The sequence below is a fragment of the Enhydra lutris genome, unplaced genomic scaffold (genome assembly GCF_002288905.1).
Source record: "Enhydra lutris kenyoni isolate GAN:26980312 unplaced genomic scaffold, ASM228890v2 scaffoldscaffold9, whole genome shotgun sequence".
NCBI classification, from domain to species: Eukaryota; Metazoa; Chordata; class Mammalia; order Carnivora; family Mustelidae; genus Enhydra; species Enhydra lutris.
The window spans coordinates 13,451,696-13,464,737 of record NW_019154093.1 but is presented as its reverse complement, the minus strand read 5'-3'; the positions used below and the strand labels follow the sequence as shown (position 1 = coordinate 13,464,737).

At 47.7% G+C, this 13,042-nt stretch overlaps 1 protein-coding gene across 1 annotated transcript; it reads right to left on the bottom strand.

Annotated features, from left to right (window-relative positions):
- Nucleotides 1-4,624: 4,624 nt before the first annotated feature.
- Nucleotides 4,625-12,778, bottom strand: LOC111143708 (family with sequence similarity 183 member A). The gene is made up of 4 exons (XM_022497534.1): nt 12,646-12,778; nt 9,577-9,636; nt 7,551-7,654; nt 4,625-4,735 (listed from the first exon to the last, which is right to left on the bottom strand). The coding sequence occupies exons 1-4, from the start codon at nt 12,776-12,778 to the stop codon at nt 4,625-4,627; spliced, it is 408 nt and encodes a 135-aa protein (XP_022353242.1).
- Between the last annotated feature and the right edge of the window lie 264 nt (nt 12,779-13,042).

The following is a 13,042-nucleotide window of genomic DNA, read 5'->3' as shown; positions in this document are numbered from 1 at the left end:
GGTGAGGATATTTGGAAGGATGCTAGATCTTCAGTTCTGGCAAATTTTATTTGATAGCCTCTCCCCATTTTCTTTGTTCTAATTCTGGAGTTTCTTTTCTTTCCTTTTTTTTTTTTTTAAGATTTTATTTATTTGTTTGTCAGAGAGATAGAGTACAGGCAGGCAGAGTGGCAGGCAGAGGCAGAGGGAGAAGCAGGTTCCCTACGGAGCAAGGAGCCCGATGTGGGACTCAATCCCAGGATGCTGGGATCATGACCTGAGCCGAAGGCAGCCGCTTAACTGACTGAGCCACCCAGGCATCCCAATTCTGGAGTTTCTATTGGTCATATTTTGAACCCCTTCTGATGATCTTCTAAGTTTGTATTTTAGTTCCACTTTAGAGAAAAGATTTCTTTGGTTTTTTTTTTTTTCTAATCATTTAGTGAATATTTATTTTAGCTTTCATTTTCCATTTTGTCCCCCAGTTCTTTATTTTCTTACCTCAGAATGTGAATTTTGATTTTGGTTTTTTAAGAGTTTTCCTCTGTTCCTTTCATTCTGTTTCCTTGGGTTTCCCCCAGCCCCTCCCTGTTCATTATGATCCCCCCTTTTCATGTCGAGCTGTATGGAAGTCAAGAGCATGGACTGCTGGGTTTAACACCTGTTTCTACTGCTTACCTGCTGTTTGACCCTGGGCATGTTAATTTCTCTGTGCTATGTCATTTCTGTATAGACATGAAAAGAATATCTACCAAATATAGTTTCTGTCAACTTTAAGTGAGTTAGTATATGTAAAATGCTTAGAACATTGTCTGCCGTATGGTAAGAGTTTATACCTGCTTGGAATTATTTTGCTGGGGGGCTTTCCATAATGTCTGAGCCTTCGTGGTACATACTTGAGAGGTACTCAGATGCTGGCTGGAGGTGAGACATAGGTCGGACATGGGTAGGAAAGCCACATTGCATGTTGGGTTTTACTCTGTGTTGAGAGAGTAGAAAGTTTGTTTACCTGTCTTCCCTTTCTCCATTCCAGTTTAGAAAGCATACATTAAGGCAGCGGGAAATACCTGAGAACTATATATTTTTAAGCAGAAAAAATAATGTATTTTCACATTGTTTCCTTTTTTGTAGCATCTTTGGTATATAAAAAAGGACATTTCTGGTTCCATATGATTCTTTCTGGTACAAAAAGAATGAACTTAGTGTTCATAAACACATTTCAGTTAACAACATTCTGAGCAAACAGGTCATGTTTTCAGAAGACCAAAATGTTTTATCCTGACCTGTTTTTGATAATCTACACTATTAGTGGCTGGGGTAGTGCATAGTAATTCAAGTAATTGAATTATAAATCAAATAATTGAAAAAGAATTCAGAATTGGTTCAAGACTTTGGATTATGTGTGGAACATACTGAGAGTTTTAAGAAAGGAGAACACATGTTAACAGTTAATACTGGTAAGGCCAAAAGTAAGTCATTACTGCTGGTACTTTTAAAGAAAGAATTGAAAACTGTGTACCTACCTTTCTTCCTTTTTTTTTTCTTGGATAACAAATAGAATCACTGTCCTTAACTTCAGAGATATACTTCATAGAAGTCATCATGTCACCTCTACCATGTCAGCCTGCAAAGTATCACTGGGGTGCAGGCCGTATCAGCCTCCCATTGTGTTCCATTACAGTCCCAGGCATTGAGGCTGATGACGTGGTGGAACCAACTCCAAACTTAGGAGGAAGACCGTTTACCAAAGCATGGAGAGGAAGCTTGCTCCGTGTTCTGTACATGTTAAAACAGGCAAACACTTGTTTTGTTTTGTTTTGTTTTTTATAAACAAAACACTTGATTCTCAATGTGTTTAATGTTCTAAATTCTAGTCCACCAAGTAACTAGTTTTACTGTTTTCTTTGCATGTAACAGGAGTTTTTTGTTTGTTTTTTTTTTTTAATTTCTTTTCAGTGTTCCAGAATTCATTGTTAGGCACCACACCCAGTGCTCCATGTAATCTGTGCCCTCCATAATACCCTCCACCAGGCTCACCCAACCTCCCATCCCCTGCCCCTCCAAAACCCTGGGATTGTTTTTCAGAGTCCACAGTCTCTCATGGTTCATCTTCCCCTCTGATTTCCCCCAACTCCTCCTCTCCATCTCCCCATGTCCTCCGTGTTATTCCTTATGCTCCACAAATAAGGAAAACCATATGATAGTTGATTCTCTCTGCTTGACTTGTTTCACTCAACAGAATCTTTTCCAGTCCCGTCCATGTTGATAGAAAAGTTGGGTATTCATCCTTTCTGATGGAGGCATAATACTCCATAGTATATGTGGACCACATCTTCCTCATCTATTCATCCGTTGAAGGGCATCTTGGTTCTTTCCACAGTTTGGCGACTGTGGCCATTGCTGCTATGAACATTGGGATACAGGTGGCCCTCCTTTTCACTACATCTGTACCTTTGGGGTAAATACCCAGTAGTGCAAGGGTCATAGGGAAGCTCTATTTTTAATTTCTTAGGAATCTCCACACTGTTTTCCAAAGTGGCTGTACCAACTTGCATTCCCACCAACAGTGTAAGAGGGTTCCTCTTTCTCCACATCCTCTCCAACACACATTATTTACTGTCTTGTTAATTTTGGCCATTCTAACTTGTGTAGGGTGGTATCTCAATGTGGTTTTGATTTGAATCTCCCTGATGGCTAGTGATGATGAACATTTTTTCATTTGTCTGTTAGCCATTTGTATGTCTTCATTGGAGAAGTGTCTGTTCATGTCTTCTGCCCATTTTTTGACATGATTATCTGTTTTGTGGAGTTTTTAGTACTTTGATGAACTTTTAAAAATCCCTTCTTCATCTTGGAGATTGTATTTTGAGGAGAGTATAAAAGGCAGACAGTTGATAGGCAGAGATGTGAGTCTAACTCTGATCCTGTGTAAATTATAAAGTAGATCAGATCCCTGGTTCTTTCTCATCACTGAGTTGTTGGCTCTGAAAGCCGTCCCTGCTCCTGCAGGTCTGTTCGTTGAAATACAGCACATTCACTTCCTCAACATAAGAAAAGAGAGAGAGAGGAAGCTATTACTGTATACACAGGCTGTCCTCGCTTTGCACAGTAGTGCAGGACCAGAAAAATGAGCTGCTTGCCAAAATCAGACAAGGGGATCTTAATAAATTTTAACAAAATGTTCTAAAGGTATGGAGGTAGGGAGGGTGCTCAGCATTTCCATGCCCTTTTTGGGCAGGACACCTTCCCACCCAGCCCTTGATGTGTTCACCAGCCTTGAAGCTCTCCAACCCTGAGTTTAGGGCTTTTCATGGCAGTTTCACTATGTAGGCATGATTGATTAAGTCACCAGCCATTGGTGATGGTCCATCTTCTGTCCCTTTTCCCTCCCTAGAGATGGAGTGGGGCTAAAATTCCAAGTTTCTAACCAAGGTTTGGTCTTTCTGGTGAGTGGGCCCCCATTCTGAAGCTATGTAGAGGCTGCTAAGGGTTGCCTCATTAGAATAAAAGGTTATCTATCTCCTCTCAGGAAATGACATGGGATTTAGAGCTTTGTGTCAGGAAACAGGGACAGGTCTATCATAGATCTATGATAGCACAGGTCCCTCATAGCAAAAGGGCACATTTCTAGATGCCCAAGTAGTCATTAATGATTAGTCCTCACCATATTTTATCAAAAGGTCTCCCAAGGCAAGTCCACTCAGATTTGCAGACTTCCATTCGATGTTGTCAGGTGTGATCTCAGCGATCTATAGCTTCACCCTTTCAGGCATAACTCAGAACAGCCAAAGGCGAGAGCTACATGGAGCTACAAAGTGGGGGCGGGCATGGGGCTTGTGTGCGCTCTGGGGTGCCCCTCCCCTCATCTCCGTGAGCTCAGCAGCCTGGAGTTCTCTGCCTCTTTCTCCTCAGGACCTTCAAATGGTAGTACAAGGGGGGGGGGTGGATTTCTTTAGAGTCATTTCGTTTCTCCAGAGAAGAACCTTTCAGCTTCAATCCCAAGGTAAAAATGCAATATATGTGTGGCCTACCGGGGTCAAGCTTCCTTTCACAGATTTTCATTGTTTGTAGCCTCACACCTCACTCCTACCCTGTGTTTCATGCACTGTCCCTGAGCCCTGGGCTTTCCCCATTTCTCCAAGAGTAGGCCTCCAGTGTGGGAGATGCTCCATGCCTGGCTGGTGTGTGGGGAGATGCTCTTCCAATGTCCATTTTTGGTTCCGTGCTTCACACCTCCTTCTCTCCAAGTCCTGCACCTCTCTCCAGGGCTCTGTGCTCCGAGGTGTTCCATTCAGTGTGTCCTATGTGTGGTTTCCTCACCTTCTTCCGTCAGCTTTCCATCTCTGAAATATGTCTTCAGTCTTCTTGGATGCTAATGTTCCTCTCCCTGTCTCGCATTCATACATTTTTGTCTCTTCATTGTCCTTTACTGGGGTCTGAGGAGGCAGAGGGAATATTGTGTGCATCTTAACCTGGAATTCTGCCACTGGTTTATAAGATCAAGGATTTGAAGCAGTGGACGTGGGCAGAAAGGAGAAATGTGAGACTCGGGAAAAGCCAGACCGAGGCTTGAAAGTAATCTTTATTCATCCGAGCTGCACACACGTTCGGTATGGAAGACAGGGCCGCCGTCACCACTGGAAGACTACTTGTGGCGATCATCTTCTCCCAAGCTCCACATTTTAGCTTTGTACAGCGTGATATCGTTGTAGACCCTGAAGTGGTTCAGCCTGCGGTCATCACGTTCCGGGTTGACCTAGATAAGAGAACGCAGGCATCAAAAGGAAGCCTCTGTGGGGAAGGGACCACTGGGGTTTGTCGTTGCGAGGACCTGGGCTCCAGTGTGTGGCCTCCAGGTCTCCTGGCGCAACCTTGTTTGGGAATGGAAATGACAGTATTTACATCAAAACTGTTATAACCTAGGCCGAGTTGCTGCACTACCCTTCCCACACCTTCGTTGGAGGCCACACCTCTGGACTCTTGGTCCTCTGGAACGTGAGCCCCAGGAGGGTGGCTGCTGTACCTGTTTCAGTCACTGCTTATCCCCAACACCTAGAACAGTGTCCAGCACACACTAGAGGTTCAGGATACATTTGTCACTGAAAGAATGGATGTTGTTGATGTGGTTACACAGAGGACTAAGAGTGAGCACTCAGACACATAAATCTGATAGAAGCTCTAAGATGAACTCAGGCAATTAAAGGATACATTTCCATCAAATGTCACTAAGAGAGCAGAAGCTGAGAGGTGTTTGAGTGTGGCTTTTCCAGTGTCCCAGTATTGGGACTGGGGTTGTCTGTTTGTCCAGGGTGAGGTTCTGCTAGGGGGCAGGGAGCCCTAAGTTAAATTCGGGCTGATCAAGCCTCTTCGGCCCCCAGTCATATCACTCTGAATCTCTGGCTTAATTCCTTTTTATGGTTGCGCAACACCTGTATCTAACTTTTGGGGCCTGTACTTTCTTACTCTGACACCAGCGCCATCCAACAGCACAGTCCCTATGTTTGTGATGAACAGGCGTGGCGTGTTTGTAGACGCAACACAACTCACAGCGATGGCTGGTGGCTGGCACACACAGTCACTTACTGGCCAGGCCTGGGAGGGCTGGAGCGGGGCAGGGCTGGCCAGGGCACCCCCACTGCCCTGCCCTGAGACATGCGGGTCAAAGATGCATTCCCACATGCCCACTCTGTACCCCCTCTGAAAGGGGGCCAGCCTTTCCTCTTTAAGAAAATGAAGAACAGCGAATTAAATTATTTGTGTTTTGTAGTAATTTTTAAAGTTGGTTTAATATCTAACTCAGATAATTTCTCTTTCCCTTCACAATCCTCCAGCACCCCCCCAATTCACTCTTAAGTCAGTCCCCCACCCATCCTCCTCCTCTGTCTGTTTGAGCACTGCTCTTTTGGGACAGTCCCCCTGGGAAGGTGGGGTGCTCCTGCTGGACCCAATTCCTGTCTCCCAGTGTCCTCTCTTCAGGGTGAGTCCCACATCTGAAGAGGAGCTGTTGTAAAGGAGAAGCTTTTTACTCAATCAATCTTTCCCTCCCTTCCTCCCTCCCTTCCTTCCTCCTTTTCTCCCCTTCCTTCCCTCCTTCCTCCCTCTCTCACCTTCTTTCCCTCCTTCCTTCCTTCTTTCCTTCCATCCTTCCTTCCTCCCTTCCCTCCTTCTTCCCGAGCTATTTATTCCAATTTCCCTGCAGCAGCCCTGTGGCAGACCCACACACCCCAGACTGGAGCTGTATAAATGGGAGAGAAGGCGAGGCCCCAGAGTAGAAAGGTAAGAACCACAGGATGTGGCGGTCTTGGGAAGGGTGCACGCTCAGTAGAGGAGGACAACCAGGCATTGCCCTAAGCAGTTTAGACACAGTGTCTCTGTTAATCCCCACAATACACCTTCAAGGACCAGTATTATTATTCCCATTTTAAGGTAGGTAACTGGGAGTTGAGAGGTTCAGGTCCCACAGCTAGAAAGTGGAGCTGGGATTTGAACTCCGCTGTCTGGCTCTAGAGCCACCATGTTACACTGATACACAGAATTGAGCTGACTGGTGCGGAAGCTGGAGGCACGTGGTGCCCCAGGAGCAGGAGGGGAAGGTGCCCAAATCTGCCTGGTGGGGAGCGCCGGGTGCACATCCCTTACTGGGGCTTTATAAAGAGGTGACTCCTTAGCAGTCCTGAAGGACGAGGAGGACCTCCGGGAGGAGTATAGGTTTGGGGTCAGGAGGCAGGCTGCGGGAGGCATCCGCTAAGGAGACGGGGTGTACGAGATCCTGGTGCCTTTGAGGGACCGCAGGACGTTCTGCCGAAGCTGAGGAAGAGCGTCTCCAGCTTCACATCAGGCACCAAATACAGAGATGGACTAAAAGCCAAGTGTTAAAAAGAACACAACAACTTGGGGAAAAATCTGAAAGGAAAGCTAGTCACCCGGCTACTCTGAATATTGAAGGCTTTCCTAAACAAGGCACAAATCCCAGAAACAGTGACGGAAAAGGCTGGTGCATTTAACTTAAAAATTAAGACAGTCTATGTGATCAAAGACGTGGGCAAGTTAAAAGACAAATGTGGCAGGAAGTTCAAACTGTCCTCCTACCGAAGCCCTATCTCATTGCAGGAAGACAACACGCTGATGATCACATTTCCCAGGCTCTTGGCAGCTCCCAGGCCTTTCCGATCCAACAAGGGGCATGTTACCAGCGTTCCCATTTTACAGATAAAGGGATGGAACTCTGTGAGGTCATGGGATGTGCCCGACCACCCTGCTAGTCACTGGCAGAGCAGACCCAGGCAGTCACCAGAAAGCTTTGTCTGGTCCACACCTAGATGGTGTCTGCTATGTGTCGGGCACTGCTCTAAGCACCTTACAAATTAACTAGCGCATTCTGTAATATCTCTGCTATCTCCATATTACACTGAGGACATGGAGTCATGGAAGAGCTTTGTGACTTACCCAAGGTCACACAGCTAGTAAGTGGCAGCCAGAGTTCAGACCCAGGCAGTCTGGCCTCATCTATTATTCTCTTAACCAATGGCCTCTCTTGCCTCTTGCTTCCTAGGTAAAGGAGCCACACTTACCAAGGGCTCTGAGTCCCATCCGATTTCTTGGCTTTCGGTCTGTGTCTCTGTGTATTTCTTCCTTGGCCCAAGGGCAGCGTGGTGGATGAGATTTAGAAACCTGGCTGGGAAAGTAGGCATGAGTTATGGAGGAGGCAGGCTTTGGGGCCGAGAGTTCCTGTGCCCTTTACTCAAGCCACAGGCTTCCCTAGAGACACAGTGCCCAGACTTGGGGGCCCTGCCAAGGCCTTGCAAGGCTCATCTTTCTACAAATATTTCTTGAGCACAAACTTGTACCAGGCACTCTTCTGGACCCCAGAGGCAGAGCAGAGTGTGATGAACATGGTCCCTGCTCTCCTGAAGTGTGTGGTCTTGGTGGGGCGACAGGGTACACAATGCCCAAGGGGACAAACAAATCTGAGGGTGATGCCAGCTGTGAGGCAGGAGGAAGCTAAGGGGCATGCAGAGGTGGAGACCAGGGTCTGGATGCCAAGCAGGAGCCAGCCCTGAGACAGAGGCAGAGGAAAAGCACAGTACAGGCAGCAAGAACAAAGGCCCTGAGGCACAAGAAAGCTGGGCCAATGTGGCTATGGCAGAGTGAGGAGGAGGGCTGTAAACCGGCCAAATCCTCCGTACGGCTATAGGAATGACTGCCAACCCCACGCTGATCTCTAACTCCACAGTTTGCGGGCTTACAAAGATTTCATTTCCAATTTCCACCCTATCAAGTCTCAATTTGAGAGGCAGTTTGACATGGGAAGAACCTGTGCTTTGTAGTCAGACAGTCCTGGCCCTTCCGCTACCAACCTGACGGGTGGTTTAACTTCTCTGGTCCTCACTCTGCTCATCTGGAAAATGGGGAGGCCAATATCTACCTTAGCAAGACGACTGAGCATGAAGACCTGGCCCCGGGCTGAGCTTATCTGTGATATAAATAGTTCGCAGTACACTCCTGGCTCACTTTCAGGTCCCTCGCTGCCTGTTACTCTCTCTGCCACTGCCCAGCCCCAGCTCCTCTCCTTTCCTCTAGCTGGGCTGGTCTCTTCACCACAGATAACGTCCCACTTCCTCTGACAAGCTCTAGGAGTCTATCCGCTTGGCTATCTCCGCTATGCTCTGAGATCCTCCCTCCTCCTGCCCACCCCACCGTCTTACCCTGTCCTCCTAGAGAAACTTTACCTCTTCGCTCCATCAAATTCTACTCTAAATGGGGAGGGAGGCGAGCTTGCCAGGAAAGATTGGGCTTTCCATCAAATACCTCTCCTATCATTCCTGAGCGTGGTCCCGCCCACTTGGAGACCACAGCCATGCCCAGCTACCCGCCTCCTCGGGCTGTGCTGCTCTCTCTCATTTCTGCGCCTTTCCATATAACTCAGAGCGTCCTTCTGGTCTTCTCTACCTGACCTACTCCACCTCAGCCTGTTACCACCTCCTCCAAGACGACTTCTCAGAACTCCACGACCTGTCTAGGGCACCTGTTTTCTCCGTTGTTGCCATCCCAATTTTATTCTCTATTTACTCATCCGTCTCCTTCACTGTGGTGTGAGGTCTCCACCTCCCCACCCCCTGCCCCATCAGAGTGACTGTCACATGGTAATAATGAAAGTAATAGCATTTCTTGATCACCATGTACTATACTGTTCTATGCTCTCAGTACTTGGCTTATTCTGCTGAATCCTCACAACAACGTGAGAGATAGGCTCAGGGAGGGCAAAAAACTTGCCCAAAGCCACACAGTTAATGAGTGGCTGAACCAGGATTTGAACTCCATTAAAATGACTTCAGAACCTCTGCTTGTCACAATGAAATGTTTGATGAATGAATATATAAATGCATTGCTAAGACGATTAGGAGCATTTTTCTTGGCCTGACAGTCAATGAACTGGCCATATGGTTGAATATATTGGTCTCCTGTGAGCTTCATGAGTGGGAGTCCAGTGTTCAGATGATCAAAATGTTGCCCCAAGTTAACACTACCCTGAAAGTTCTCTCCAGCCAGCTGCCTATCTGGGCTCTATCGGTGGTGTTCACAAAGCCCAGGACTTACCATCTGCAGGTTCCTCCAGGTTATCATGCCGAGACATGGGCTTTCTGGTGATTGTGTGAACTAGAGAAAAACAGCATCACAGGTTCACGTTACAACATGAACATCCCGCCCTCTTGACGACTCACCCGAGCCAGACACCTGCTGAGCATTTTTCCGAGTGTCTGCCACATGTCAGGTATTGTGCTGGGCGCTAGGGAATGAGGCTCTCAGGGACTTCACAGTCCAGAGTGGCACTGTCCAGGACAGTGGCCACCAGTCACATGTGGCTGCTTGCATTTCAATGGTTAAAATTAAATACACTTAGAAATCCATTCCGCAGGCACACTAGCTACATTTCAAGGGCTCCGTTGCCACATGGGGCTAATGGCTCCCATTCGGGGCAGCACAGCTATGAAACGTTTCATCGTTGCTGAATATTCTCTCAAACAGTGCTGGTCTACAGGGATGCAGACACACCAGGTAGCCAAACAAGGTTAGACCCATGGTGATATATCTCCTGGAGGCTGTGTGACAGCAGAGGTGCAGAATCCACAGACATCCATTCAACTCATAATTACCGATGCCCAGGAGACAGGGCTGTGAATGGAGGCGGTTTCTGTACTTCCTGAGCTTCTTATTTGCTGTGACAGACAATAAACAAATAAATACCTGGGCAAAATAAGTGAGCTGTAGAACAGTAAAGCCCATTACATGGGTAGAGTGTGGATGGTCAGGTGGTGGTGACAGGTCTCTAAGGAAATGTGCCATGTGAGCAGAGCTCCGGATAAAGTGAGGGAATCCAAGAGTGAGCTTGGTGAGTTTGAGAAACATCAAGAAGACCAGAGTAATTCTGTGGCATGAGCTAAGTTGAGGGTAGTAGGAAATGAGCAGAAGCCAGAAGGAACCAGTGGTCTCCAAAATTATTTTTTACCCCAGACTCCTACCAGTAAAAAAATTCTGAGCGCACACCTAATACATGTGTATTTATATGTCTCTATGTACTATGAGCAGTATAATTTCTTTCTTTATATCTAAAAGTAAACATAAATACAAATTCTAGCAGACATATGAGTATTAATTCTAGTATTTCCTCACTTTATTCCAATGGATCGCACTAATCGTGTACCCAAGGGACATGAGCTCGGAGACCTAGAAAGACTGAACGTTACCCGAAGAGGTAATTTAAATTGTGGAAATGCACCAAGTTTAAACAGAATTGGACTGCTGATTTGTTTTCCTGAAATTGGCTGGGAGCTCCAGGGGAAAACCAGGTGAGTTCTGTGCAAAATGAAGACATTACATTTTCTGTGCTCTCCCCCCAAGCCCAACACACAGGGTAACTCTGTGAGACGGGTATGCTACTTAGCTTGACTGTGTAATCATTTCACTGTATATGTATATCAAAACATCATGTTCTAGAACTTAAATATATACAAGTTTTATCTAGAAAATGACCTTACATTTTCTCTGCATAGCTGAACTGCAGTGGACTACAGTTAATTGGGCCCAGAATTTGGGAGAGAAGTTCTGGAAGAAGAAACAATGATTACGAAGGTAACAAGATGGGGAAAGGTGTGATGTATTTAGGAAATCCATTTATTGAGACGTGGTGGGAGAGAAGGGAGCATGTGCTTGGTGCAGAATGGCACTAAAATATTTATTAAAGGAGCAGCATGTGGCTGGGGAGAGGAGTCCTGAGGAGGCTGGGTGGGCAGCAGAGCCGGATCCACAGGGGTCTTACGCACTGACCGGTTTAAACCTTGGTTCAGAAGCTGGGGGCCCCTGTGGGTCTTAAAGAGGGACCGATGGGATCGAACTCATTTTTAGCATAGCTCCAGCCGGAAGTGGTGTGGGGGACAGTGAGTTTGGAGGAAGAGGGTAGTTAAGAGCCCATCCCACCACTGCAGACAGAAGTGAGAAGGGTCCCGCTGAGGCTTGGCGGGGAGGCTGGAGAGAGGGGTGGACTCAGGCCCTAATTAGGGGGGGAAGCAAGTGAGGGGAGGTGGAGAGGTCTCCACGAACACCACAGTCTTTCACTGAGGTCAGAACACTGGAAGGGTCAGTCAGGTGAGAGAAATGTTAAGGAATAGCCAGGACTGCGACCACTTCGATGTGTGCAGTGAGGGAGAGACTGAGGATGACTTCCAGGCTTCAGCCTGGGACAGAAAACGATTGCAGTACCTTCTCCTCAAACAAGATACTCTGGAGTAGCAGCAGGTGGGGGACATGGGCAGGATGCCCCCAGTTTTACAACTGGTGAGTTTAAGGGACCCACGGCCTGTCCAGGGGAAGAGCTGGGTGGTAGTTGGGGGCGTGGGTCTGGGTTTCCATCTGAGACCCAGGGGCATTCAGGGGCACTGCTCAAGGAATGTGCCAGGTGAGGAGTGGGGGCAGGGCTGGTTTATCAAGGGGCACTGTGGGCCCTGAGCCCAGCACCACCACCCTCCTCCCGGAAGTTTCCCAACATTTAAGACAATATGAAAAGCCTGGAAAAACAAACTAGCTTATTTACAACACAAACACAACTAGCTTATTAACGACAAACCAAAACACAACAACAAAACAGACCGTAAAACCCTACAGGATGCAATTATTTAGAAAGCAAAATTTCAAAAAGTCTTTCAAACTTTTGACCACGAAAATACTATTTAATCATGGTGTGTATGCATTTTTTCTTTAAGATTATTTATTTATTTGACAGACAGAGATCACAAGTAGGCAGAGAAGGCAGGCAGAGAGAGAGGAGGAAGAAGGCTCCCTGCCACGCAGAGAGCCCGATGCGGGGCTCGATCCCAGGACTCTGGGATTATGACCTGAGCGGAAGGCAGAGGCTTTAAGCCACTGAGCCACCCAGGCGCCCCGATGTGTGTGCATTTTAATACATTAAAGTATTTGGTGGGATGTGGAGCGAAACCCTCCCCTATTCTCCCCCCTCCTGAAATCTAGGGAGGGGGGCGAGGTCAGAGAAGGCGTCTTCTACTGTGCTCAGCCCCGCATCCCCACCCCACACCCCCGCCCCGCACCCCCACGGCCCCTCCTTCCTAGGAAAGCTCACCCAGTCCTCTACCTCCGCCCCGGGGCACCCCTCACCTTTGCGGAGGGGATTCACGTGGTACTGTGTGTAGAGTTTCTGGGTTCGAAGCTCTTTGAGGTATAATTCCCGCAGGATCTGGTTCTGATGGACCTCATCTAGGAGCACTTTCTCTTTTTGGCGTCCGGCCATGGCTTTGGCGGTGCTGGGTGCGCTCTTACCCCTTTCTCCCTGCGCTTCGGACGCTGGCCTGGGAGCAGGGCGGAGCGCCGTCTCCAGGTAACCGCGTCCCACACTGTCTCCGGGCAACAGCGTCCGGGATTACAGCCTCCCTTTGACAACCACCCCCCAAAACACCCTCCCGGGGGCCGCCCATCCCCCCTACCCCGCCCGCACCTTCCAGAACCTTATTTCTGAGCCCGCTTGCTTCCTAAGCCCAAAGCCTGACTGACAACT